General features: G+C 43.4%; 1 protein-coding gene and 1 long non-coding RNA gene across 5 annotated transcripts in view; one reads left to right on the top strand and one right to left on the bottom strand.

The window, feature by feature from the left end:
• Positions 1 to 4,986: 4,986 nt before the first annotated feature.
• LOC129534158 (uncharacterized) lies at positions 4,987 to 7,184 on the bottom strand. The gene is made up of 2 exons (XR_008680624.2): positions 6,602 to 7,184; positions 4,987 to 6,519 (listed from the first exon to the last, which is right to left on the bottom strand). It is a non-coding gene; the product is annotated as an uncharacterized lncRNA (long non-coding RNA).
• A 497-nt stretch (positions 7,185 to 7,681) lies between these two features.
• The window catches only part of SRPK1 (SRSF protein kinase 1), a 90,586-nt gene continuing 71,163 nt past the window's right edge, over positions 7,682 to 27,104 (top strand). For 2 of the 4 annotated variants that reach the window (XM_019029652.4, XM_019029651.4), the window contains exons 1-2: positions 7,682 to 7,859; positions 8,388 to 8,448. In XM_019029652.4, the coding sequence (XP_018885197.2) occupies positions 7,712 to 7,859; positions 8,388 to 8,448 (209 nt within the window). In that variant the 5' untranslated portion in view covers positions 7,682 to 7,711. Of the gene's footprint in view, positions 8,449 to 8,663; positions 8,852 to 27,104 lie in introns of those variants that run through there. The other 2 variants (XM_019029650.4, XM_055390279.2) reach the window with 2 other exon arrangements.

Below are 27,104 nucleotides of genomic sequence, written 5' to 3'. Positions count from 1 at the left end.
ACCTTGCCTCTTATTACCTTGCATGATCTTGGTTGTGCCTTAGTTTTTTCCTGTCAGAGATTAAAAGAATAGTACCTATCTTGTAGGGTTTCAGGGCTGTGGGACAACAGTGACTAGTAAATAGTAATTTTGTTGTTGTTGTTTGTTTGAGACGGAGTCTCGCTCTGTCACCCAGGCTCGAGTGCAGTGGCATGACCTCAGCTCACTGCAACCTCCGCCTCCCGGGTTCTAGCGATTCTCCTGCCTCAGCCTCCTGTATAGCTGGGATTACAGGTGGGCCCACCATGCCTGGCTAATTTTTGTTTTTTTAGTAGAGACGGGGTTTCACCATGTTAGTCAGGCTGGTCTCCAACTCCTGACCTCGTGATCTGCTCACCTCGGCCTCCCAAAGTGTTGGGATTACAGGCATGAGCCATCGCACCCAGCCAGTAATTGTTATATAAGAGTTAGCTATTAAATCCTACAGAGCAAGGCCTATTGTTTTCCTTCTTTGCTTCTCACAGCCTAAGGGCTGAAGTGTAAATGTTTGTCATGAGGGTAAGTATGGTGGAAAGTATTTGAAAGAAGGAAACAAAAAAATGGATTTAACATTGCATAGCCAGTAGAAATCAGATCTCAAATGTGTAAGCCATGTTGTCCATTTCTATGTATTTCCTAAATTGACTTCAGTGTGACCCCGAGCCTGCCATGATGGAGAAGTTGAATCACAGTCCTTATAGAGCTTGTCTCTCAAGGGTCACGTAAGAGTCTGGGAGGTTTACACACTGCTCAGGAAACAGTAAAGACTTTTGATCTTGATGGATTCTAGCTCTGTCACCCAGGCTGGAGTTCAGTGGTGTGATATCTGCTCCCTAAAACCTCTGTCTCCCAGGTTCAAGCAGTTCTCCTGCCTTAGCCTCCCAAGTAGCTGGGATTACAGACATGAGCCACCATGCCCGGCTAATTTTTGTATTTTTAGTAGAGAGAGGGTTTTGCCATGTTGGCCAGGCTGGTCTCAAACTCCTGACCTCAGGTGATCTGCCCACCTTGGCCTTCCAAAGTGCTGGGATTACAGGCATGAGCCACCGTGCCTAGTCAGACTTTTGATCTTAAGTTCATTATTTTTTTTGTCTAAGTCTGCATGACCCCTGGAACATGCTAAGTATAGCAGAGCATCTTTGTCTGGCTTGGGAGCCTCCTAGGGGCCCCCAATCTTATAATTTACCTTAAAATACTTTGGCATATATCCTTGGAATCAAGGCAAGGAAAGCATATTCTAGGTAAGGATATTTAAGAAAGCTCTTCTGGGACTTCTAGAACCTTAGATAGGATCCAGCATGTTTCTGTTTTGGCAACTCACGTAGAGGGGATGTGCGGTAAGACTTTCTTACATTCCCCTCGTCTTGGACTCCCAGATTGCTTTTTTTTAAATTGGCATTTTAAAGAAATAAATCTACTTCTTAAAAAAATACTTGGGGGCCGGGCACCGTGGCTCACGCCTGTAATCCCAGCACTTTGGGAGGCCAAGGTGGGCGGATCACGAGGTCAGGAGATCCTGGCTAGCACAGTGAAACCCCGTCTTTACTAAAAATACAAAAAATTAGCCGGGCGTGGTGGTGGGCGCCTGTAGTCCCAGCTACTCGGGAGGCTGAGGCAGGAGAATGGCGTGAACCCGGGAGGTGGAGCTTGCAGTGAGCCAAGATTGTGCCACTGCACTCCAGCCTAGGTGACAGAGCAAGACTCCATCTCAAAAAAAAAAAAAAAAAAAAAAAACTTGGGCATATTAAATATTTTGTGAAAGACAGGATGACATTTGTAGGCACCAGTTATTTACATACCTAGGTGCAGCTTGTGTTTTAATCAGCAATTTCCATTCCAAGAGTGGTTAGTAAATATTCTATTCAGAAAGTGACTGCAACAAAGTAATTCAGTCATTGACTGCCATAAATTTTGACAATGACAGCCCTTTTCTAAAATCCATTACACAAATTAACAAGCAACTCTTTTCACCAGTGAAAACCCATTTCTGATAACTCCTGTGATGTGAATCAGGTTTGGAACAGCATAACAAACATAAGGGAGACTCCATCTCTAGTTGCCTGATCCCGACTGTGAGGGTGAGAGTCCTGACTCTGGGATATTGTTGTCCCTGCCATGAGTAAACCTTTCATTCATGCTGTGGCCAGAGCACCTAAAAGGACAAAGAGCTGGGACCTCAAAGAACTTACAGGACAGGTTATAGGACCTGTTTTGTGCCTGCCTGCTAATGGGTGTGCAACAAACCTACATGTGGCAGATTTTAGTCTGAAACTTTTCTTTATGTCCTGGGAGTAGGCCTGCCAGGGAGGCAAACCGTCACCATGTCAAGCTTCTCTGGCAGGCATCACTCCCAACCAAAAAAAGCTACGAGTTGGGCATGATCAGCTAAGGTCAGTTTGCAACACCTTGCTCCCACCCAGAACACTTCCAGGGAGCAGAGCAAGGGCCCTACCTGCTCAGGAATCACCAATCTCTAACCTCCTCATTCTTAGAGAATCCCCTTCCCCTCCTAGCTACTGCCTTTATTCCCACCCCACCAAGCCAAGGCCTTTATTCTTTCATCTTCTCCACCTACGCCCCCGGATCTTTCACCCCAGCACAATTTCTTTGTGAAACTTAAGCTTTTATAGAATGAAGCCAGAAATGGGGTCATCTCCAGGTGGCATTGGTTCTCCAGGGATCAGGGTGCCCAAGAGGCAGATTTACCTGCTTGGAAAATGCCAGCTGCTTTGGGCGTCTGACTGCCCAGACAGGCCATGCTGGATATTCTCTGTTTGGCCCTCCAGATCCACTCTCCACCTTTCTCCACCCTGCTTTATGCCCTGGGAGGCTGGCATGTATGGACTGCATCACCCAGGCTTCCTTGCCATTTAACTTCCAGCTGGGTTTTGTCAATGGTGAGGCACTCGTTTGAGAAGATGTGGGTCTTTATTTCCCTGCCCTCTCCCTGCAGGGCTCATTAAAGGGCACAGCTGCTGCCAGGCAGGCCTCTCTTACTACAGCTCTGTTATGGGTTGAATTTTGCCCCCCACCCAACAAAAGATATGTTGGAGTCCTAATCTCCAGTACCTCAGAATGTGTCCTTACTTGGAGACAGGGTCTTTCCAGAGGTAATCAAGTTAAAATGAGGTTTTTAGGATGAAGCCCAATGCAGTATGACTGGTGTCCGTATAAAAAGGGGAAATCCCAACACAGTGAGAGACAGATGCACAGGGAAGATCATGTGGCGAGGGAGATGATGGTTATCCAGAAGGCAAGGAGAAGGGCCTGAAACACATTCTCTCTCACAGCCCTCAGAAGGAACCAACCCTGCCAACACCTTGATTTCAGACTTCTAAGCCTGTGAGACAAGAATTTTCTATTGTTTAAGCTACCCAGTTTGTGGTACTTTGTTATGGCAGCCCCTGGAAAACTTTTTTTTTTTTTTTTTTTTTTGAGACGGAGTTTTGCATTTGTTGCCCAGGCTGGAGCGCAGTGGCGCAATCTCGGCTTACTGCAACCTCTGCCTCCCAGGTTCAAGCGATTCTCCTGCCTCAGTCTCCCAAGTAGCTGGGATTACAAGCGCCCGCCACCATGCCCGACTAATTTTTTTTTTTTGTATTTTTAGTAGAGACGGGGTTTCATCATGTTGGACAGGCTGGTCTTGAACTCCTGACCTCAGGTTATCCACCCGTCTTGGCCTCCCAAAGTGCTGGGATTACAGGCATGAGCCACCGCGTCCGGCCCCTGGCAAATTGTTAATAATAAACCTCTCCCTGGGTTCTGATAACACCTCCATCCTCTTCTCCCTTCAGGCCTAGAGATGGTAAAAACTCCAGCTGTTGCTAGTCCCTGGATGTCTAACTATCCCTTGTTTGTTTTCCTTAACACCTTTATTCCTTCATTAAATTCCTTTCAATTAGCCTTTAAATGTGCCATGTGTTTCCTGATACCCAGGCCTATAATATGTAGATTTTCCCAATATAATTCACAAAACCATGTATCCAAAAGGTAAGAGAAAGTTTTTTGGGGGTTTTCCAATTATGCAGACAGCTATTGGAAATCTTAACTCATTCAAAATAAATCATCTCATGTATTTTCACTTTCTCCTGTTGTCCATTTCATCTCGCAAGACATAGGGGACGCCATAAAGGGATGTGTTGCTTTGGATTTAAGTCAGATCAAAACTTTAGACAAAGCATAATAATTTGTGATAATCAAGGCAGACAATGTTGGGTATGAAGAAACGTGTGAACTCAACTTTAGACGTTCAGATTTCTAAAATGTCAAAGAAGTATTAGAGAAGATTCCAGGGAGTCTTAATAAGTAAGTTAGCTCAAAAGGGATAGGATCTTTTCAGAAATTAAATTCTGAGACTACCATGAGCAGCCAAAAATATGATGGGTTATGGTTTCCGAATACCTCTACTTTTAAAGGGACTTGCAGGAAAAAAATAGCTGATGGAGAAGGGGTATGCATGTAAGAATGAATAGCTACCACTTTTTTTGTGTCTTTTTTTCCTTTTTGTGCAGAAAAGGGTCTTGCTGTATTGCCCAGGCAGGTCTCTAACTCTTGGGCTCAAGGTATCCTCCTGCCTCTGCCTCCCTAAGTGTTGGGATTACAGGCATGAGCCACTGTGCTTGGCCTACACTTTTTTTTTTTTTTTTTTTTTGCTAACACTTTTAAGAATAGTTTCTGGGGAGCCTAAGGTGGGCAGATTGTTTGAGCCCAGGAGTTCCAAACCAGCCTGGGCAATGTGGCAAAACCCCATCTCTACAAAAAAACAAAAATCAAGTGGATATGGTGGCATGTGCCTGTAGTAGTTCCAGCTACTGGGGAGGCTGAGGTGAAAAAATTGCTTGAGCCTGGGTTGCAGTGAGGAAAGATTTCGCCACTGCGCTCCTGCCTGGGTGACAGAGTGAGACCCTGTCAAAGAAAAAAAAAAATTCTGGAAAGTTAAAAGTCCAGAATAGGCCAAGCTCTGCAAACTTGGGAGAAGAAACTAATTTTAAAGTTACATTTAAAGCAAAATGCACAAAAAGGGGATGGTTGTAGAATAGGGGAAATGAACAAATGTACTTACATGAACAGTTATAGAGGTCTTAGAAAAAGTGGAGAGCCAAAGCATGATGGAGGAATAGAGAAAAACAGATGGAAAAAAAAGAGAAATGGTCAATTCTGGGAACTCAGTCCAGTGAACTTCACATTGACTCTGGAAAAATTCTGAAAACGAGTTATTAAACAGATGGTTAGTAAGCTCTTAGAGAAGCAATAGCCACTAAGAGTCAGGATAGGTACGACTGTATCATGCCAAGCTGAACATATTTCCTTTTTGATGGGTCTGCAATAACCAATTCAGATTTAATACAGCTCTAGTATTGTCCCTCTCAGTGTTTTCTCTCTCTTTCATCCTGACATTTCTCATAAACTGCAGATCATTTATTCTTTTTTTTTTTTCTTTTGAGACGGAGTTTTGCTCTTGTTGCCCAGGCTGGAGTGCAGTGGTGCAATCTCGGCTCACTGCAACCTCCGCCTCCCGGGTTCAAGCGATTCTCCTGCCTCAGCCTCCCAAGTAGCTGGGATTACAGGCATGTGCCACCATGCCCGGCTACTTTTGTATTTTTAGTAGAGATGAGGTTTCACCATGTTGGCCAGGATGGTCTCGATCTCTTAACCTTGTGATCTGCCCGCCTCGGCCTCCCAAAGTGCTGGAATTACAGGCATAAGCCACTGTGCCTGGCCCATTTATTCTTTTATTAGACAAATATATGAGCACCTACTAAGTGCCTAACACTGTGTAGGCACTGAGTTTACATCAAGGAAAACCTAACCAGGGTCTCTACACTCAAACAGTTTACTTTGGGGTAGGCAGTACTTTCCCAATTCTGGGATTTTTCCTAGCTATCAGCTCTCTCCCTGTCTTCTCTAAACCACATGCGGTTATCCTGAACTCACACAACCCTCAGAGTCTAGGGCTTCCCTGTCTGTCCTAACCTTCCTTTTGTTTTCAACTTTACAGCAGGGAATAGACTGGGCTGCATCCTTCCTTGGCCAACAGGTACTGTCTTCTTTTGCAATACACCCAGACATGCTATCATTCAGGTTCCATGCAACATATATCAATTATCTAAATTTCAAATTTGGCTAACCTGCCTTTCCAGCCTCACCTTCCATTTCATCCCTTCAGTTGTTACCAGCCCCAATCCTAGCCCCCACCTACAGGTGTCCACGTCTGTGCCTTTTTGCTCAATGTATTTTCTCATTCAGGAATGCCTGACATCTCCTTCTCCACCTATAGAAATCTTACATATTTCCTAAGACCCAGCTCAAAAACTGCCTTCTCTGGATGGGCTTAATTACTTACTTTGCTCAATAAGTCCTGCCAAAGCCCCCATGCTTGACTTGTGCTGTACTATTGCCCTCTCATCTTCCCTTCTCAATTACTTGTTTAGAGCAAAGGTCTTCAGAGCTTCCACTCTGTCCAGCTGCGGTACTTTACAACATGGGTTGGTAAACTAAGATCTGAAATAAGAATAACCGTTGAAACGGTTGAAAAAAGATCAAAAGGGCCTGGCTCAGTGGCTCACACCTGTAATTCCAGCACCTTGGGAGGCTGAGGTGGGAGGATCACTTGAGCCCTGGACGTCCAGGCTGCAGTGAGCCGAGATCATGCCTCTGTACTCCGGCCTAAGCAGCAGAGCAAGACTGCTCTGTCTTTCTTTAACCCTCACCTTCCCTTCAAAACGTAACAAAGACCATGTTTAAATCAATAGAAGAACATTTTATGACGTGAAAATTATATGAAATTCAAATTTCAGTGTCCATACATAAATCTTTATAGGAACACAGCCCATATTTTCTATGACTGCTTTTGAGCTCCAATGGCAGAGTTGAGTAGCTGAGAAAGAGATCTTATGGTCCACAAAGCCTAAATATTTACTATACAGCCCAAAGAAAAACTTTGCTGAGCCTGCTATACAATAACGGCTTGATGATTAAATAACTGGGTCGTACACCAAGATTCTGAACATATAGGCAGGCCCTCTTAAGTTTAGTGTCTTTGTGTAATGGAAGTAATAACTATTTTGCCTTTAAGTTGCCATAAACATCAAATGAGATAATGCACTTAGAAAATAAAAACAAAAAAACTTATAAACAAGACAACTTTATCATGTATTGAAGGTGGCAGAATAAGAAAACTTTAAACTTTTTTATTCTCATTTCCCCTTCTTTCCTTTACAGCTTTCATTTAAACTTGAAATTTCAAGAGAAAATTCACTTTTGAAGTTTTTACTTTTCAAGTGATAATAGGGTCACAGGTTCTTTCCTTCCAGTCTTTTTGTGTTGCTCCCACTCCCTTTTCTTTCTCACATGTAATTTTTTTCCATTTTCTTTAAATAGTATCTCAACTGGGCTCACAATAGCTCAGGGAAGGAGAAACTGGGACATGCCTGATTAATCCATTTTACAGGCCAGGAAACTGAGGCAGATCCCAGTTGCCTCCGAAGCTCTGACTCAGCAGCATGCAGGGAGCCCTGCCGCTCTCTGCGCCTTTTCTAAGCAAATAGAACAAAACTAACCTTGCCAGGTTTCCAAGCTTGGATCTCTAACACTCCTTCAACGTTCACCCCCGGCGTTCCTCCCCGCTGCGCCCCCTCCATCTCCTTGCCGCCCCCTCCTCGGGAGCAGGTGGTAGGCTCCGCGCCCAACGCGCATGCGCGCGGCACCGTGGGGCGGGGGTGGGGCGGGACTGGGGGCGGAGTGTGAGCGGGCTGGGTTTTGGGCCGCGGCGGGAGCTGGAGTCTCCGCCACTCGAGTGCGCAGGCGCCTGGCGGTTACCGGTCTCACCATGGAGCGGAAAGGTGAGCGGTGGAGCGGCCTCCGCCACGAGGGGCAACGGCCGCCGGGGCGAGGCCCGGGTCAGCGCCGGGAGCTTCGCTTAACTGCCGCGGTTCGGTTCCCGGGCGTGCGGCGCCCCTCCACTGAGGTGGCGCCGCCCCACACCCCCTGCCTCTGGGTTGCGGGTCCGCGCCCCTCAGTCCGGGCGTCTTCTGGCGCCGGCCGTAGCCGCCCCTTGTTCTCCGCCAGGCCGGCTCGCGCCTTGGGGCCACTCCGGGGCCCGGCCCTTGGCGGGCGACGCAGACCCCCACTCGCCCGCCCCCTGACCCGGCCTGAGACCCCTCCGGCGCATCCCGCCCGGGCGCTGCTCTGCGCCCCGTGGGCCGCCAGCCCCACGGCCGGCCGCCTCGCCGGAGCCTCAGCGCTCGTCCCGCAGCCGCCCCTGAGGCAGGCCCCGCAGCCGGGCCTGGCGCCCCTGCTGGGTCTCCACCCTCACCTTGGTCGCCTCCTTTCCTCCACATTCGCCCTTCATCCATCCCTCTCTCCTGCAGTGCTTGCGCTCCAGGCCCGAAAGAAAAGGACCAAGGCCAAGAAGGACAAAGCCCAAAGGAAGTGAGTCTTGTACCCCAACATCCCATTCTTTGGATTTTCCTCCGGCACCTTCTCTGCTCTGGTTTCACGTCTTGAACGTGCACCGGGTTTGGGCACCCTGTGGCTGCAGCCACATGGCCTCGGGGCAGCTCGGAGGGTCGCTCTCCAGCAACCATGTGGAAGAGAGCTGCTGTTGCTGAACGCCAGGCCTGGGTCTTAGCAGCCCCGGGCCTGCTGGAAAGGGCTGTCGGAGGAGGACCAGAGCCCGCCCGGTACCTTTCCTCCCCAACTCCACAGAGGAGGCACAAACTCCCCTAGCTTGGACCCCCCCACCGGAGCTGGTAGATCATTATCGGTCTGTTTCTGAACTCTGGTCTCTCTTACCTGCTCCCCAACGTCTTAACTTGCCTCCGACGTCTTCACGGTAGGCCTTAAGGAAATTCTTGAATGAATTTTTCCGTGTTTACTTTGGGTTCTGCCAACCACACGCTCCCTTTCATAGAGGAGGGCATGGGGCTTTTCCCTGGGTTAGTCAACTTCCTGAGCCTGCAAGGCGTATCGGCTTTTTTGCAGTGTGCCGGCAGACCGCTGTGTATACAGTCGGTGTCTGTTAACTGCTTCTCTTCTGTCTAAACCTCAACCAGATGCAGATAATCTTCCGGAGTGGACATCACAATAGTAACGGGAGAGTTCTTTAACAAACATTGATGATTCTGGTTTGGCGTATTAAGCGCCACATGTCCAGTTTTATCAGTAGGATGCATAACAGTAGTTTAGTGCTATCGTGGCAAGTTCAAAAGTTGGTCACAGCCTAGTAGAAACTCAGGTAGCAGGCTTAGCAGCAAGTGAGGCTAAGCCTTAAGAACTTTCATCGTGTACTAACGTTTAATTGCAAAGGATCATGGAAATCAGCTCTTACACACTTTGTATTCAGAGAGAGCTTGTATGCCTAGTTATTAATACATCTTGATTTTAGATGTATTATCTTTATACTTTTACATTTATTTGATGTTTTGTGGCATTGTATGCGGTCTGATTCCCTCTGAGCTGATACAACACATTTCAAAGGCCTTCCTAGGTCACCCCACTGAATGACAATACCAGATTAGGGGGGTGTAGGGGTGTGTGTTGTTTTTGGAGGCTACCTACTGTTTGGGGAGAGCACATAATGACTTCTCTCTTTCAATAGAACTAAAGTGGTAGGTGACCTCACCTCTTGCTCCATTTTCTCTTCTGTCTTATGAAATGTATTTTGTAAGTGCTTGGTGACGAAGTCTTGTAAATGTGAGTTTGTGTGTGTCTGTTTACCTTTGGATTATCCATATATGGGATTATTCAAAAGCAGTTTTTAATCCTAGATTGTTTAATAGAAACAGCAAGGGGCTAACTTGGTTCTAGTGTGCAGTAGGACTTGAAATGTTACTTTTCTGTGCCTAGTTTAGTCATTCTTTGTGGAATTGATGAGAATGTGTTAAAACGTTCTTTTCTATTGATACAAGGAAGTTGCAGTTTTTATTATATTACTCTGTATTTTTTAGAAATCCTGGTCTCTCAGACTATTTGTCCAGATCTCTCTTACCACTTAGAAATTAATTTGAGATTAGCCCAAATCAAGCTATAATTTGAGGGGTAAATGTATATAGATGATCACATACTTTAAGCACCAGATATCTGTTACTTTGGATTATCTATTTAGACCATATGCTTTATTTCTAAAGTCAGATGTGTATCTGTTACCCCATTTACTACTATGGATAATTTAGAGTTATTTGTGTTAATTGTTTGCAAGTATGGATTATAGATAACATAGCAGTCATTTTACTGAATATTTCATCTTGAACAACTTTGAATCCTGAAAATATGCGTGAATGAACTGCCCCCATTTCCTTGTAACTTCAGAGGTGTTTTATTTTTGGATTTGTTTCCAATTAATAAGTTTTTTTGTTTGTTTTTGAATTTACCTGCCTTTTTTTTCTTTTTCTTTTTGAGGCAAAAAGAACGCCTGTTGCACGGGCTGCAGTGCAATGGTGCAATCTCGGCTCACTGCAACCTCCACCTACCAGGTTCAAGCAATTCTCTTGCCTCAGCCCCCCAAGTAGCTGGGACTACAGGCGTGTGCCACTACGCCTGGTTAATTTTTGTATTTTTTGTAGAGATAGAGTTTCGCCATGTTGCCCAGGCTGGTCTCGAACTCCTGAGCTCACGTAATCCGCTTGCCTCAGCCTCCCAAAGTGCTGGGATTACAGGCATGAGCCACTGCACCTTGCCCTTTTTTTTCCTTTTTCTTTCTTCCTTTTTGTCTTTCTTTCTTTCTTTTCTTTTGTTTGTATCCCAGCCTCCTTATAAGTAGCTGAAATGTCTAATTAAGTTGGTTAGAGTACTGTGTTAGAAGTTCAAGCCTCAACTAAGGTAACTTGACTCTGTTCCATGACTTCTGACTGCGCTCCTGATGACTTCCATTTACTTTGCTAAGGCAAGCTGCTAGTTACAGGAGGTGAGTCAGGAAGAAGATTTGAGGAAGAAGCATGCCATAGAGTTTGGTCTTTGGAGATAGATGTGGTTTTGAATTCTGATTTTGCTACTTTTTAGCAATCTGACCTTAGACAAGTTAGTTAAGGAAACAGTCTTATGTATATATCCTGACTGGCAGTTCAGTCATAATGAAAACTGATCAGGACCTAAAGGTATAAAAACAAAGCGTTTAAATGAAAATTTTAGAAAGTTTTGGAAGTGTTACAGTAAATAGCATCCTTAGTAATTTAGTCGTGTTGTGTCACAGGCAGAAGGGATTTTCAGCCCCCTGGTACTGTAGATCTTAAACCCAGGGTCTTGAAGCTGGTGACAGAAGAACCAAAACTTGGAATTCAGGGTCCCTTTCCAGCTCAGTGTTTGTTAGAGTGGATTTCCTTTGGGTTCTTTTCACTGTGCTGGAGTATTTGACTTTGGGATTTTTAATTTTCTTATTTAGACAATTCTTCATTTTACTTTTGCGGACGCTATGCTTTTATTTACTAACATAAACTAATTGGTGATGATCTCCATTTTACTTTACAGATAAGAGAATTGAGGTTTGTTAGATTACTCCCCTAGAAAATTGCAAAGCTGGGATTTGAACCCAGGTCTGACATACCCAAAGCCCTGGCTACTAATCATGTGTTTCTAAGTGACAGTGCTTTTGGTGTGTCTTTCAACAGGTAAGGTAGAAGCTGAGTTGAAAGAGGCTTCTGAATGAGAGACCTCTGGATGCTTGGGGGTTTGGGTGCCCTTTCATGACGTACTGTCCTGTGTCTATGAAACAGCACAATCATCTATCTCCCTCTGAACATTTGTTTTCAGTGTTTATACCAATAGCTGTGAGCCTTTATTTGTTTGTCATAAGCTTTTATAATTTAACAGTGTATGTCTGTTTTTGTTTTGTTTTGTTTTGTTTTTTGAGACAGGGTCTCACTCTGTCACCCGGGCTGGAGTGCAGTGGCGCATTCTCAGCTCACTGCAACCTCTGCCTCCCGGGCTCAAGCCATTCTCCTGCCTCAGCCTCCCAAGTAGCTGAGATTACAAGCACCTGCCACCACGCCCGGCTAATTTTTGTATTTTTTGGGGTAGAAACAGGATTTCACCATGTTGGCCAGGCTGGTCTCAAACTCGACCTCGAGTGATCCACCTGCCTTGGCCTCTCATAGTGCTGGTATTACAGGTGTGAGCTACCGTGCCTGACCTATATGTCTGCTTTTGTAGTTGTTTCTATGGAACGTAATTCCAGAATGGATTTCATACTTACTGATTTTATTACTTACCTTAGGAAGCTGGTTTGGACAGTAATTTTCACTTTATTTGCAGTTAAATAATTATGGATTTAGTATACATTTGGTAGTAAAATTAATTCAGCTCTAACACTGATTTGTGGAGTCATTTGGGAGATATATTGAAAATTTACTTGAATTTGGCCACAAATTTAAAAAAAAAATTTACAAGAGAAAATACTTAAATATCTAACATTTTTATTCAGTAGGAAGTAGAGCCAGTAAATTTGAAACAATTTAAAAAATGAAATAGTATTTGATGCTTTTTACACTTAGCAGTGCACCTTGGAAATTGGTTCTATATTCCGTATAGTGCAGCCTTACTATTTTTTTTAGGGTCTACCTTTTTCACTGAGTCTTAGAAATAGTTCCATGTCAGGACAGAAAGAGAACCTCATCTAGCATTCCATTAAGTTGATATGCCGTAATTTAATTAATTAATTAATTAATTTATTTATTTGAGGCAGAGTCTTCGCTCTTGTCATCCAGTCTGGAGTGCAGTGGTGTGATCTCAGCTCACTACAACCTCTGCCTCCTGGGTTCAAGCGATTCTCCTGTCTCAGTTTCTCGAGTAGCTGGGATTACAGGCACATACCACTGTGTCCAGCCAACCATAATTTATTTTAATTTTTATTAATAAACGTGTGTGTGTGTATGTATATATATATATATATATTTTTTTTTTTTTTTTTTTTTTTTTTTTTGAGACAGAGTCTTGCTCTGTCGCCCAGGTTGGAGTTCAGTGGTGCAATCTCGGCTCACTGCAACCTCCGCCTCCTGGGTTCAAGTGATTCTCCTGCCTCAGCCTCCAGAGTAGCTGGGACTACAGGTGTGTGCCACCACGCCTCGCTAATTTTTTGTATTTTTAGTAGAGACGGGATTTCACTGTGTTAGCCAGAATGGTCTCCATCTCCTGACCTCATGATCCGCCCACCTCGGCCTCCCAAAGTGCTAGGTTTACAGGCGTGAGCCACCGGACCTGGCCTGTATATACCCTTAAAGACAAAAATGGAATCACTGGGCATACTTTTCCCTAGTTAACATTATCATGAGTATTTTTCATGTATTAAATATTCCACTATGGGCTGTTTCCAGTTTTTCACAATTAATTCACAGCTATAGTGAATAATCTTTTGGACAAATCATTGCTTACATCAGTGATTATTTCCTTAGGATAAATACTTCGAATGGTATATACATTTAAAATATTTTTAGTTCATTTTGTCAAAATTTTCTCCAGCAAGATTTTTCTTTTTTTTTTTTTTGAGACGGTGTCTTGCTCTGTCGTCCAGGCTGGAGTGCAGTGGCGTGATCTTGGCTCACTGCAAGCTCCCCCTCCCAGGTTCACGCCATTCTCCTGCCTCAGCCTCCCGAGTAGCCGGGACTACAGGCGCCTGCCACCATGCCTGGCTAATTTTGTTTTTGCATTTTTAGTAGAGACGAGGTTTAACCGTGTTAGCCGAGATGGTCTCGATCTCCTGATGTCGTGTTCTGCCCGCCTCAGCCTCCCAAAGTGCCAGGATTACAGATGTGAGCCGCCATACCCGGCCTTCCTCCAGCGAGATTTAACAGGTTTGGCCGGGCACGGTGGCTCAAGCCTGTAATCCCGGCACTTTGGGAGGCCGAGGCAGGGGGATCACTAGAGGTCAGGAGTTCGAGACCAGCCTGGTCAATACAGTGAAACCCTGCTTCTGGAAATACAAAAATTAGCCAGGTGTGGTGGCAGGTGCCTGTAATCCCAGCCACACAGGAGGCTGAGGCAGGAGAATCGCTTGAACCCGGGAGGTGGAGGTTGTAGTAAGCCAACATCGTACCACTGCACTCTAGCCTGGGCAACAAAGCAAAGTTCCGTTTCAAAAAAAAAAAAAAAGGATTTAACTAGTTTAACTCTTATTCATTAAACAAATAGTTTTTGAACTCCCACCCTGTCCCAAGCATTGTTTTCCATATTCGGGATTCAGCAGTGAAAGAAAAACATTCCTGTCCCCTTGGCTACTATATTATTATAGTGGGAGAGAAGACAGAATAAACAATAGACATAAATAAGTAAATTAAATAGTATATTAGGTGATAGGTGGAGAAAAAAGAGAAAGATAAGTAGGGGTTGAGAAATGGAGATAAGGTTACAGTTTTAAATAGGGTGATGGAGGCCACACTGAAAAGGTGACATTTGAACAAAGACTTGGAAGAGGACTGCTTTAGGCAAAGCAGTGGAAATGGGAGTGTTCTTGTATCTCCTGTGAAGCCACCAGAACTAGGTAATATTACTTGAAAAATCTTGCCAAATCTGGTAATCTATAAAATAACCTTGTTGTAATTTTGAATTTTTTTGCCCATTTTTAATATTAGATTGTTGATCTTTTTCTTGATCTTAAGAACTCTTTATTAAGAATGTATCCTAGCCAGGTCTGGTGACTCAGGCCTGTAATCCCAGCACTTTGGGAGGCTGAGGCGTGTGGATCACCCAAGGTCGGGAGTTCGAGACCAGCCTGATCAACATGGAGAAACCCCTTCTCTACTAAAAATACAAAAAATTAGCCGGGCGTCATGGCGCATGCCTGTAATCCCAGCTACTTGGGAGGCTGAGGCAGGAGAATTGCTTGAACCTGGGAGGTGGAGGTTGCAGTGAGCCGAGATCGCGCCATTGCACTCCAGCCTGGGCGACAAGAGCGAAACTCCATCTCAAAAAAAAAAGAGAGAAAGTATTCTTTGTTGTGCGGCAGACTTTTATTTCTCAGTTTGTTATAGGTCCTTCAGATGTCACTTATAGTGTGCTTTTTACATAAATTGATTTTTAAAACCGTGGCAAATTTGTCTTTTCCTCTGCTTTTTCTTTTTCTCTCTCTCTTTTTTTTTTTTTTTCTTTTTTTGAGATGGAATCTCGCTCTGTCACCCAGACTGGAGTACAGTGGCATGATCTTGGCTCACTGCAACTTCCGCCTCCTGGGTTCAAGCGATTCTCCTGCCTCAGGCTCCCAAGTAGCTGGGATTACAGGTGCGTGCCACCACACCTGGCTAATTTTTATATTTTTAGTAGAGATGGGGTTTCACCATGTTGTCCAGGCTGATCTCAAACTCCTGACTTCAGGTGATCACCTGCCCTGGCCTCCCAAAGTGTTGGAATTACAGGTGTGAGCCACTGTACCTGGCCTCCTTTGCTTTTTACTTTTTTTTGAGACCAGGTCTTGTTCTGTTGCCCAGGTGGGAGTGTAGTGGCGCGATCTCGGCTCACTGCAACCTCCACCTCCCGAGTTGGAGTGATTCAAGTGAATTCAAGTGATTCTCCTACCTCAAGGTCAACTGTTATATCTTTTTTAAAATTTGCATTTTTAATTGTGTGTGATTCCCTTAAATATAAATTTACTTGCAAAATTGAATTTCTAGAACTCCTCTTGTCAGAAAATATTTTGTTCTCTTCTTCCTCTGTAGTTTCATTGGTTAGTAAGTTTTATTTACATTAGTGTTTCTACTACAGTGCGTCCCAGGCTTGACAAATTACCATTTTCCTTTAGATTACTTGAAACCAGCAACTTGTTGAAGTGCTGAAGTGAATAAGGCTGCGGGTGCTTAGGAATTCCCTTACTAAAAGTGAAAAAGGCTCGGTACAGTGGCTTATGCCTGTAATCCCAGCACTTTGGGAGGCCAAGGCCTTGAGCCCAGGAACTTGAGATTAGCCTGGGCAACATGGCAAGATCCTGTCTTCTAAAAACACAAAAGTTAGCTGGGTGTGGTGGCACGTGCCTGTAGTCCCAGCTACTCAGGAGACTGAGGTGAGAGGATCTCTTGAGCCCAGGAGGTAGAGGCTACAGTGAGCTGTGATTATGCCACTGCACTCCAGCCTAGGTGACAGAACAAGACCCCTGTCTCCAAAAGAAGGGAAGAAAGATGATCAACTAAAATCAATTTAGACCTTGTGGAATAACTGGCACTTTTTTGTGGGGTTTTTCCCACTTTAGGTAAGCTCTTTTGCTCATGCTCTCCAAATCCTCTCTATCACTGTTACTAGTTTGGGGATATTTTTAAATTGGCTAAAGTATTACAGGCATACTTTGGAGATACTATGGGTTCACGTTCAGTTCCAGACCACCTCAAAGCGAGTCACACAAAGTTTTTGTTTCCCAATGCATATAAAAGTTATGTTTGCACTGTACTGTAGTCTGTTAATTTTGCAGTAGCGTCATGTCTTTTAAAAATGTACAGACTTTAATTTAAAAATACGTTATTGCTAAAAAATGTTAAGGATCATCTGAGCCCTCAGTGAGTCATAATCTTTTTGCTGGTATAAGGTCTTGCCTCAATAATAATTTTTGTTTAAGAGAGATGGGGTCTGGTACTGTTGCCCAGGCTGGAGTGCAGTGGTGCTATCATAGCTCACTGCAGCGTCGAACTCCTGGGTGCATGCGTTCCTCCTGCATCAGTCTCCCGAGTAGCTGGGATTACAGGCACATGCCACCATGCCCAGCTCATTTTTTATTTTTTATTTTTTTTTTAAGGGATGGAATCTCATTATGTTGCCCTCAAGCTGGCCTTGAACTCTTGGCCTCAAGCAGTCCTCCTGCCTTAGCCTCCTGAGTAGTTGGGATTAGGGGTGTGAACCACTGCACCCAGCTATGGTCTTGCCTCAGTATTGATGGCTGCTGACTCATCTGGTGGCTGCTCAAGGTTGGAGTGGCTGTGGCAATTTCTTAAACAATGAAGTTTGCTGCATTTATTGACCCTCCCTTACACAAAGATTTTTCTGTAGTATGCGATGATGTTTGATAGTATTTAACCCACAGAGGAACTTATTTCAAAATTGGAGTCAGTCGTTTCAAACTCTGCTACTGTTTTATAAATTAAGTTTATGTTATATTCTAAGTCCCTTGTTGTCATTTCAACAATGTTCACAGCATGTTTACCAATAGTAGATTCCATCTCAAGAAACCGCTTTCTGCTGGGTGTAGTGGCATGCACCTGTGGTCCTAGCTAATTCGGAGGCCGAGATGGGAGGATCGCTTGGGCCCAGGAGTTCAAGGCCAGCCTGGGCAACATAGTGAGACCTTAGCTCTTAAAAACAAAAAAGAAAAGAAAGAAACTTATTTTTTTAAAAAAATTAATTAATAAACTAATTAGTTATTTTGAGACAGGGTCTCACTATGTTGCCCATGCTGGTCTTGAACTCCTGGGCTCAAGCCATCCTCCCATCTTGGCCTCCCAAAGTGCTGGGATTACAGGCGTGAGCCACCACGCCCGGCCAAGTAACCACTTTCTCATCATAAGAAGCAGCTCCTCATCTGTTCAAGTTTTATTATGAGATTGGAGCAATTTAGTCACATCTTCAGGATCCATGTCTAATTCTAGTCCTCTTGCTGTTTCTACCACATCTGTAGTTACTTCCTCCACAGAAGTCTTGAACATTTCAGTCATGCATGAGGGTTGGAATCAACTTCTTCCAAACTCCTGTTAATGTTGATATTTTTACCTCTCCCCATGACTGTTCTTAATAGCATATAGAATCGTGAATCCTTTCCAGAAGGTTTTCAATAGATTTTTTCCCAGACCCATCAGAGGAATCACTATGGTAGCTATTGCCTTATCAAATGTATTTCTTAAATAATAAGACTTGAAAGTTGAAATGACTCCTTGATCCATGGGCTGCAGAATACATGTTATGTCAGTAGGCATGGAAACAACATTAATCTCTTTGTACATCCCCATCAGAGCTCTTGGGTGACTAGGTACATTGCAAATGAGCAGTAATATTTTCAAAGGAATCTATTTTTCTGAGCAGAAGGTCTCAATAGTGGCCTTAAAATATTCAGTAAACTATGCAGTAAACAGATGTTCTGTCATCTAGGCTTTGTTGTTCCATTTATAGAGCACAGGCAGAGTAGATTTAGCATAATTCTTAAGAGCCCTAAGATTTTTGGGATTGTAAATTAGTATTGGCCTCAACTTAAAGTCACTAGGTACGTTAGCTGCTAACGAGAGTCAGCCTGTCCTTTGAAGCTTTGAAGCCAGTCATTGACTTGTCTCCAGCTATGAAAGTCCTAGATGGCATCATCTTCCAATAGAAGGCTCTTTTGTCTGCACCTGAAATCTGCTGTTTAGTATAGCCACCTTCATCAATTATCTTAGCATCTAGGTAACTTGCTGCAGCTTTTTCATCAGCACTCACTGCTTTACCTTGCACTTTTATGTTATGGGGATGGCTTCTTTCTGTAAACTTCATGAACCAACCTCTGCTACCTTCAAATTTTTCTTCTGCAGCTTCCTCACCTCTCACAAACTTCATAAAATTGAACAGTTAGGGCCTTGCTCTGGATTGGGTTTTGGCTAAAGAGAATGTTGTGGTTGGTATGATCTTCTATTCAGACCACTAAAACTTTCTCCATCTCAGAAATGAGGCTTGCAAGCTGGGAGTGGCGGCTCACTCCTGTAATCCCAGCACTTTGGGAGGCTGAGGCAGATGGATCACCTGAGGTCGGGAGTTCGAGACCAGCCTGACCAACATGGTGAAACCCCGTCTCTACTAAAAATACAAAATTAGCCGGGTGCGGTGGCGCATGCCTGTAATCCCAGCTACTTGGGAGGCTGAGGCAGGAGAGTCTCTTGAATCCAGGAGGTGGAGGTTGCAGTGAGCCGAGATCATGCCATTGCACTCTAGCCTGAGCAATAAGAGCGAAACTCCATCTTAAAAAAAAAAAAGAAAGAAATGAGGCTTGTATTAATCTGTTCTCACACTGCTGTAAAGAATATTACCTGAGACTGGGTAATTATAAAGGAAAGAGGTTTAATTGACTCACAGTTCCACAGGCTTACCAGGAAGCATGGCTGGGAGGCCTCAGGAAACTTAGAATCATGGTGAAAGGCAAAGGGGAAGCAGGCATCTTCTTCACAAGTTGGCAGGAGGAAGTGTGTGCAACAGCAAGGAAGTGCCACACTTCAAAACCATCAGGTCTCGTGAGAACTATCATGAGAACAGCATGGGGGGAGCCACCCCCATGATCTGATCACCTCCCACGTGGTCTCTCCCCTGACATGTGGGTATTACAATTTGAGATGAGATTTGGATGGGGACGCAGAGCCAAACTGTATTATTTCACTCTTGGCCCCTCCCAGATCTCTTGTTCTCACATTGCAAAACAATCATGCCTTCCCAACTATTCCCCAAAGTCTTAACCCATTCCAGTATTAACTCAAAAGTCCCAAGTTCAAAGTCTCATTTGAGACAAGTCCCTTCCACCTATAAGCCTATAAAATCAAAAGCAAGTTAGTTACTTCCAAGATACAATGGGGATACAGGCATTGGGCAAATGTTCCCATTCCAAATGGGAGAAATTGTCCAAAACAAAGGGGCTACAGACCCCATTAAAGTCTGAAATTCAGTTGGGCAGTCATTAAATTTTAAAGCTCCAAAATAATCTCCTTTGACTCTGTGTCTCACATCCAGGGCATGCCGATGCAAGGGGTGGGATCCCATAGCCTTGGGCAGCTCCTTCCTGGACTGGCATTGAGTGCCTGTGGCTTTTCCAGGTACACGGTGCAAGCTATTGGTGGATCTACCCTTCTGGGGTCTGGAGAATGATGGCCCACTCCTCACAGCTCCACTAGGCAGTGCCGCGGTGCAGACTCTGTGTGGGGGCCCCAGCCCCACATTTCCCCTTTGCATGGCCCTAGCACAGGTTCTCCATGAGGGTTCCACCCCTGCAGCAGACCTCTGCCTGGGCATCCAGGCATTTCCATATGTCCTCTGAAATCTAGACAGAGATTCAATTATTGACTTCTGTGCACCTGCAGGCCCAATACCACGTGGAAGCTGCCAAGGCTTGGGGCTTGAACCCTCTGAAGCAATGGCCCAAGCTGTACCTTAGCCCCTTTTAGCTTTTTCCTCCTAAGCCTCTGAGTCTGTGATGAGAGGGGCTGTTGCCAAGATCTCTGACATGCCCTGACGACATTTTCTCTATTGTCTTGGTGATTAGCAGCCAGCTTGAATTTCTCCCCAGAAAATGTTTTTTTCTTTTCTATCCCATTGTCAGGCTACACATTTCCCAAACTTTTATTCTTTGTTTCACTTTTAAACATAAGTCCCAATTTCAAATGATCTCTTTCTGAATGCATAAAACTGAATGCTTTCAGAATAACCCAGGTCATGTCTTGAATGCTTTGCTGCTTAGAAATTTCTTCTGCCAAATACCCTAAATCATCTCTGTCAAGTTCAAACTTCCACAGATCTCTAGGGCAGGGACAGAATGCTGCCAGTCTCTGCTAAAGCATAGCATGAGTGACCTTTACTTTAGTTCCCAATAAGTTCTTTGTCTCCATCTGAGACCACTTCAGCCTGGACTTCATTGTTCACCTCACTATCAGCATTTTGGTCAAAATAGTTCAAGTCTCTAGGAAGCTCCAAACTTTGCTACATCTTACTGTTTTCTTCTGAGCCCTCCTCCAAACTGTTCCAACCTCTGCCCACTACCCAGTTCCAAAGTTGCTTCCACATTTTCAAGTATCTTTATAGCAGTACCCCACTCTCTGTGGTACCAATTTACTGTATTAGTCCATTTCACACTGCTATAAAGAATACTACCTGAGACCGGGTATATAAAGGAAAGAAGTTTGATTCACAGTTCCACAGGCTTAACAGGAAGCATAACGAGGAGGGCTCAGGAAACTTACAATCATGGTGGAAGGTGAAGGGGAAGCAGGCACCTTCTTCACAAGGTGGCAGGAGGGAATGTCTGCGAGAACGAGGAAGTGCCACACTTTAAAACCATGAGCTCTCGTGAGAACTCACAAACTATCAGAACAGCATGGGTGAACCACCCCCATGACCCAGTGACCTCCCACCTCATCCCTCTGCTGATGTGGGGATTACAATTTGACATGAGATTTGTGTAGAGACACAGAGCCAAACTATATCAAGGCTGTTCCTCTTTCTTGTTATTCATGTGTTCACTCCATCTTACTTATTTTTTATTTTTTAATTTTTTTTTTGAGACGGAGTTTTGTTCTCATTGCCCAGGCTGGAGTGCAATGGTGCAATCTCGGCTCACCGCAACCCCCGCCTCCCGGGTTCAAGTGATTCTCCTGCCTCAGCCTCCCAAGTAGCTGGGATTACAGACATGTGCCACCACACTCAGCTAATTTTGTGTTTTTAGTAGAAATGGAGTTTCACTATGTTGGTCAGGCTGGTCTTGAACTCCTAATCCCAGGTGATCCACCCACCTCAGCCTCCCAAAGTGCTGGGATTACAGGTGTGAGCCATCGCGCCCAGCCTCTTATTTTAAAGCAAATCCCAGGCATCATATTATTTTATAAATTATACACTCTTAATTTTTTTAAAGCATAGCTACGGTAGTATAATTGCCCTAAATTTTTTTAAACAAGTCTTTAATGTCAAGTATTCAATCTGTGTTCAAATTTTCCTAATTTTCTTTGGATCAGGATCCACAAAGTCTTTCCATTGCCTTTGTTTGAAAAGTCTCTAGTCTTTTACTCTGTAGGTTCTCTGTGGTTCTTTTCCTTGCAAATTTGTTTTTGGCAAACTACCTATGGGTGGTGGTGTAAACTTTCATCAGGAAACATCAATTCTGGTTGTCTCTTTTTTTCTGGTGTTAGTGGCTATTGATCCTTGCTTAGATCCATTAATTTATTTAGGGTTTCAAAAATGGTAATATTCTATTTCTTAATTTATTAATTGTAATACTTCTATAAAGAGAAACTTTATCTCATAACTTTGGTTACCCAGAGAGAGAGAGTTGACAGATCCCTAGCATGCTCCAAAATGACCAATAAACATTTGATAATAACTCACAAATTTGAACATATTTGTGGTTTAGTCCATTAGAGTGGGTTTCTTTTTCCTACAGTTTTATGGAGGTATAATTAAAACTCATTTTAACTGTGCAATTCAGTGGTTTTTAGTATGTTCATAGAGTTGCACAAACATCACTGCAGTGTAAATTTAGGTTGTTTTCATCAACTCCAAAAGAAACCTGGACCTATTAGCAGTCATCCCCCTTGACTCCCGACACTGCCTTACCTTCAACCTTAGGCAGTCACTAATCTACTTTCTGTGCCTATGGAATTTCCTGTTCTGGACATTTCATATAAATGGAATCATAACATATGTTATCTTTAGTGACTGGCTTCTTTTACTTAATGTTTTTAATATTCGTGCATGGCTCACATCTGTAATCTCAGCACTTTGGGAGGCCAAGGCCGGTGGATCGTTTGAGGCCAGGAGTTTGACACCAGCCTGGCCAACATGGCCTAACCCTGTCTCTACTAAAAATAGAAAAATCAGCTGGGCGTGATGGTGCACGCCTGTAATCCCAGCTACTCAGGAGGCTGAGGCATGAGAATCACTTGAACCTGGGAGGTGGAGGTTGCAGTGAGCGGAGATCATGCCACTGAACTCCAGACCAGGTGACAGAGTGAGACTCTGTCTCAAAAAAAATAATAATAAAATTCGTGCATGTTGTATCATGTGTGGTTATTTTTATTGCTTGTCCACTGTTGGCTAATTGGAGTTTTTTTTCATGGTAGCTCCTGAGTTCATTTTACTCAACCTGAGATGTCTTTGATTGCTTTTTTTAATCTGGTGTGACAGTATGTCTAAGGCTTATCTTGTACATTTTCTGCCCCTGGCTAGGAAATAGCTGTCTCTCCAAGAAGCCTTTTAGTGGGAAATGGTATTTGGAGACCATAATCTGAGTGCTTAAGGAGCTTATTACTAGTGAGTGAGTTAGTCATTGTTTCTAGGCCTTTTCTGTGACTAGAGCTTAGGAAATAAGTTGTGTTTTTTCATTTAAAAAAATCATGAGTTCATGTTATACTTAAACATGGAATCATAGGACCCAAGGATTTTTGTTTGATTTTATATTTCACTCTTCTTTCTCCCACGCTGAAAATCCCGTTCTCAACAGCATCATGATTGCTCATTTTCTTTTTCCTACAATATATACACAACACTCTTAGAATTACAATTCCAGCACTACCCCAACAATATGATTACTAAAGAAGATCACAATTTTTGTTATTGTTCTTAGAGTATATTTCACTGGGGATGTAGAATCAAGTGACTGAATTTTATAGTTGCATTGACTAGTTCCTTGCTGTAGGATTATGCTACCACCTAATTTCTCAGATTCATGTGTTTCATTTTGCTTTCATTTTACATCATCTTTGACTTTTTTAAAAAGTCCAAGTCTTGCAGAATTATTTGGGTCATCTAGGCTTATTGCTTAAAATAAATATTGTATGTAATTTGTGATTATGTTGGGTTTTTTTTTAGAATATGGCTTATGAAGCATACTATGAGTAAGACAACAGGGAATGGTTCTGTGCTTATTAGAGTGTGTGAAGTGTGCCTCCTCCTTTATATCTAAAGAAGAAAAGGTTTCTTAGCTCCTGTTACCCTGTGAGAAGATGGTTCCACTATTACCACTTCTTCAGCTTTTTCAACAGAAGCTAGAACTTTGTTTTTATGTGATTCTCCAGATTGTTTAGTGTTCACAACTTTTGTTTGTCTGTTTTTTGTTCTTTATTTGAGATAAGGTCTCAGTCACCTAGGCTGGAGTACAGTGGTGTGATCATAGGTCACTGCAACCTCAAACTCCTGGGCTCAAGCATTCCCTCTGCCTCAGCCTCTGGAGTAGCTAGGACTACACCACCAGGCCCCCTTAATTTTTAATTTTTTTTTTCTTTTCTTTTGTAGAGTTGGAGTCTTCTGTATTAACCAGGCTGGTCTTGAACTCCTGGCCTCAAGGGATCCTCTCACCACCTTGGCCTCCCAAATTACTAGAATTACAGGTGTGAGCCACAGTGCCCAGCCCACGACTTTATTTATTTTTTATTTTTTTATTTTACTTTTTTTCTTTTTTTTGTGACAGAGTTTCACTCTTGTTGCCCAGGCTAGAGTGCAATGGTGTGATCTCGGCTCACCACAACCTCCACCTCCCGGGTCCTGGTTCAAGCAGTTCTCCTGCCTTAGCCTCCCGAGTAGCTGGGATTACAGGCACGCACCACCATGCCCAGCTAATTTTTGTATTTTTAGTAGAGACGGGGTTTCACCATGTTGGCCAGGCTGGTCTTAAACTCCTGACCTCGTGATCTGCCCGCCTCGGCCTCCCAAAGTGCTGGGATTACAGGCGTGAGCCACTGCACCCGGCCCACGACTTTATTTAAAAACCATTGTATACTTTTGTTTACAGGCAGGATTCAGCTTGCAGCCTGTAGTATGTAATCTCTGCCTCAGAGTCTTTATGGTGAAAGGTAGGCATTAATAGGCTTACTGTTGCAAGTTCCCTCTCTGAGTGATAGTATTAAGCACAGTTGTGGAAGAGCCCCATGGTTCCATGGGCCTCGTAGTGGAGGATTAGCTTTGGAAATTTGAAAAAGACCAACAAAGATCAACTGTGAAGACCATAGTATCCAGTTTTTCAACTAATTTAACAAGGTATAACTTCAGAAAGTTATCAGAAGCCCACAAAATAATTTGAATACACTTAATTTTCAGATAACTGTAGTAAAATGTTTCCACTAAACACAAAAATCAGTTAACAGGAGCTAGATAAATAAAAATCATGGCTTGACATGGTGGCTTATGCCTATAATCCCACCACTTTGGGAGGCCAAGGTGGGAGGATCACTTGAGCTTAGAAGTTCAAGACCAGCCTGAGCAATTCAGTGGGACCCTGTCTTTAAAAAAAAAAAAAAAAAAATTCGCTGGGTGTTGTGATGCACGCTTATAGTTCCAGCTATTTGGAAAGCTAAAATGGGATTGCTTGAGCCTGGAAGGTCAAGGCTGCAACGTGCCATGATTGTGCCACTGTACTCCAACCTGGACAGAAGTCCAGGTGTGTAATTCATTGCTATTGGGTAATTTACTGGTGGCTTAAATGCCTTGAACAATATTGATGAGTATTTTAGGATGGCATATCAAGAAGTTTCAGAAATTTTAATATATATTTTAACTACCACGTAACAATTGTCACCAGTTCTTGTTTGGTGAACAAAAGCATCAATGGTATGAAGCTTGGTATTTGTAGTCAATCATGTTGATAACCTTTTTTAATTTACTCAAATTCTAAAATTTATGATCTGAGTGTCATAGAGGCCTAGGCATTTTGAACAAGGCTAACAGTCCTTTTGGGGATAATGTTGTGATTTTTTTTTTTTTTGGAGACAGTCTCACTCTGTCACCCAGGCTGGAGTGCAGTGGCACAATCTCGGCTCACTGCAACCTCTGTCTCCCGGGTTCAAGTGATTCTCGTGCCTCAGCCTCCCAAGTAGCTGGGATTACAGGCACATGCCACCACACCTGACTAATTGTAGTATTTTTAGTAGAGGTGGGGTTTCACCAGGTTGGCCAGGCTGGTCTCAAACTCCTGACCTCAGGGAATCTGCCCGCCCCAGCCTCCCAAAGTGCTGGGATTACAGGCGTGAGCCACCACGGCCTCTTGTGAACTTTTGTTTCCTGAAATATTAGGGTAAGCCTTATTTTGTAACTGATTATCAATGTACCTTGTAGGCAACCCTATCTTTCCGTTCATTCACTTTGCTTTTTTTTTTTTTAAATAGAGACAGGGTCTCACTGTGTTGCCTAGGCTGGTCTTGAACTCCTGGGCTCAAGTGATTCTCCCACCTTGGCCTCCCAAAGTGCTGGGATTACAGGTGTGAGTCACCATGTCTGGCCCACTTTGCTTTTAATTATTGTGCTACTCTTCAGCTTATGAACATTTTTTGATGTGCCTCCACTTAGCAACTTGATCAGAGATGCCAGGTTTTTTCTACCTACATATGAGCTTGAGGACAAGCTCCCTTCTGCTAGTTTTTATGCCTTTTAGAATAGCTTTAACAGGAATTGTATTTTGCATTTTTCTTTACTAGAAAGAAGAATGCAATGGGATAAATTAGGTAATTCATGCTAATATTTCTAGGTAGAAGGATAATACAGTACGTGCTCAATATGCTGTTTATCAAAAAGAGCTTGTCCTTTTGAATTACACAGTCCCGGATTTCAGCCTGCCTCCAACACCATTGTTAGGTGAACATGGACAGTTTCTTTTGACTTTTCAGTTCAAGTTGCCTTATCTGTAGATGGCAAGGTTATAAGGATGAAATTGCATTGAGTGCCTAGCCCAGTACTGAGGTGAAATAAGTTTTTGGATGACTGCTTTCTTTCTCATGCTTCGTTCTTTACCTTAGATGGGTTTATCTTTGTCTTTTATGTGACTTTTTTTTTTGGATTTTTATTTTATTATTATTTTTTATTTTTTAGAAACAGGGTCTCACTTTGTTACCCAGGCTCTGGAGTGCAGTGGCGTGATCATAGCTTACAGCTGCATCACACTGCTGGGCTCAAGGGATCCTCCTGCCTCTGCTTCCTTAGTAGCTGCGACTACAGGCACATGCCACCAAGACTGGCTAATCTTTTTTTTCTTTTTTTTTTTTTTTTTTTGTAGAGACGGAGTCTCACCATCTGGCCCAGGCTGGGCTCAAGCATTCCTCCCGCCTTGGTCTCCCAAAGTGCTGGGATTACAGACATGGGGCTACTGTGCCAAGCCTATGTGACATTTCTTAATACTATTAGTGTATCAAACTAATAGTTTTAGCTCATGTGTTGGTGTTTCATTTTCATGTATATTTATATATATGTGTGTATATATGTGGTAGAGTTTGGAGTATAGTCACCTGAGGATCAAGGTTGAATTATATTTATTTGTATGTAACACCTGATAAACTTAGGCACTCAGATTTTTATTTTTATATTGTTAGACCCTAGTTCCAGCTTAAGATTTCTGAGTTGAGAAACTTAGACTACTTGTGAGTATGTCTCAGAAGTTAAGTTTGGATAAAATTAGATATGTAAAGGATTATGTCAATTTGCAAAAG

The sequence above is a fragment of the Gorilla gorilla genome, chromosome 5 (genome assembly GCF_029281585.2).
Source record: "Gorilla gorilla gorilla isolate KB3781 chromosome 5, NHGRI_mGorGor1-v2.1_pri, whole genome shotgun sequence".
Classification (NCBI taxonomy): Eukaryota; Metazoa; Chordata; class Mammalia; order Primates; family Hominidae; genus Gorilla; species Gorilla gorilla.
Note: the sequence above shows the minus strand (reverse complement) of the source record. Positions and strands in the feature narration are given on the sequence as shown.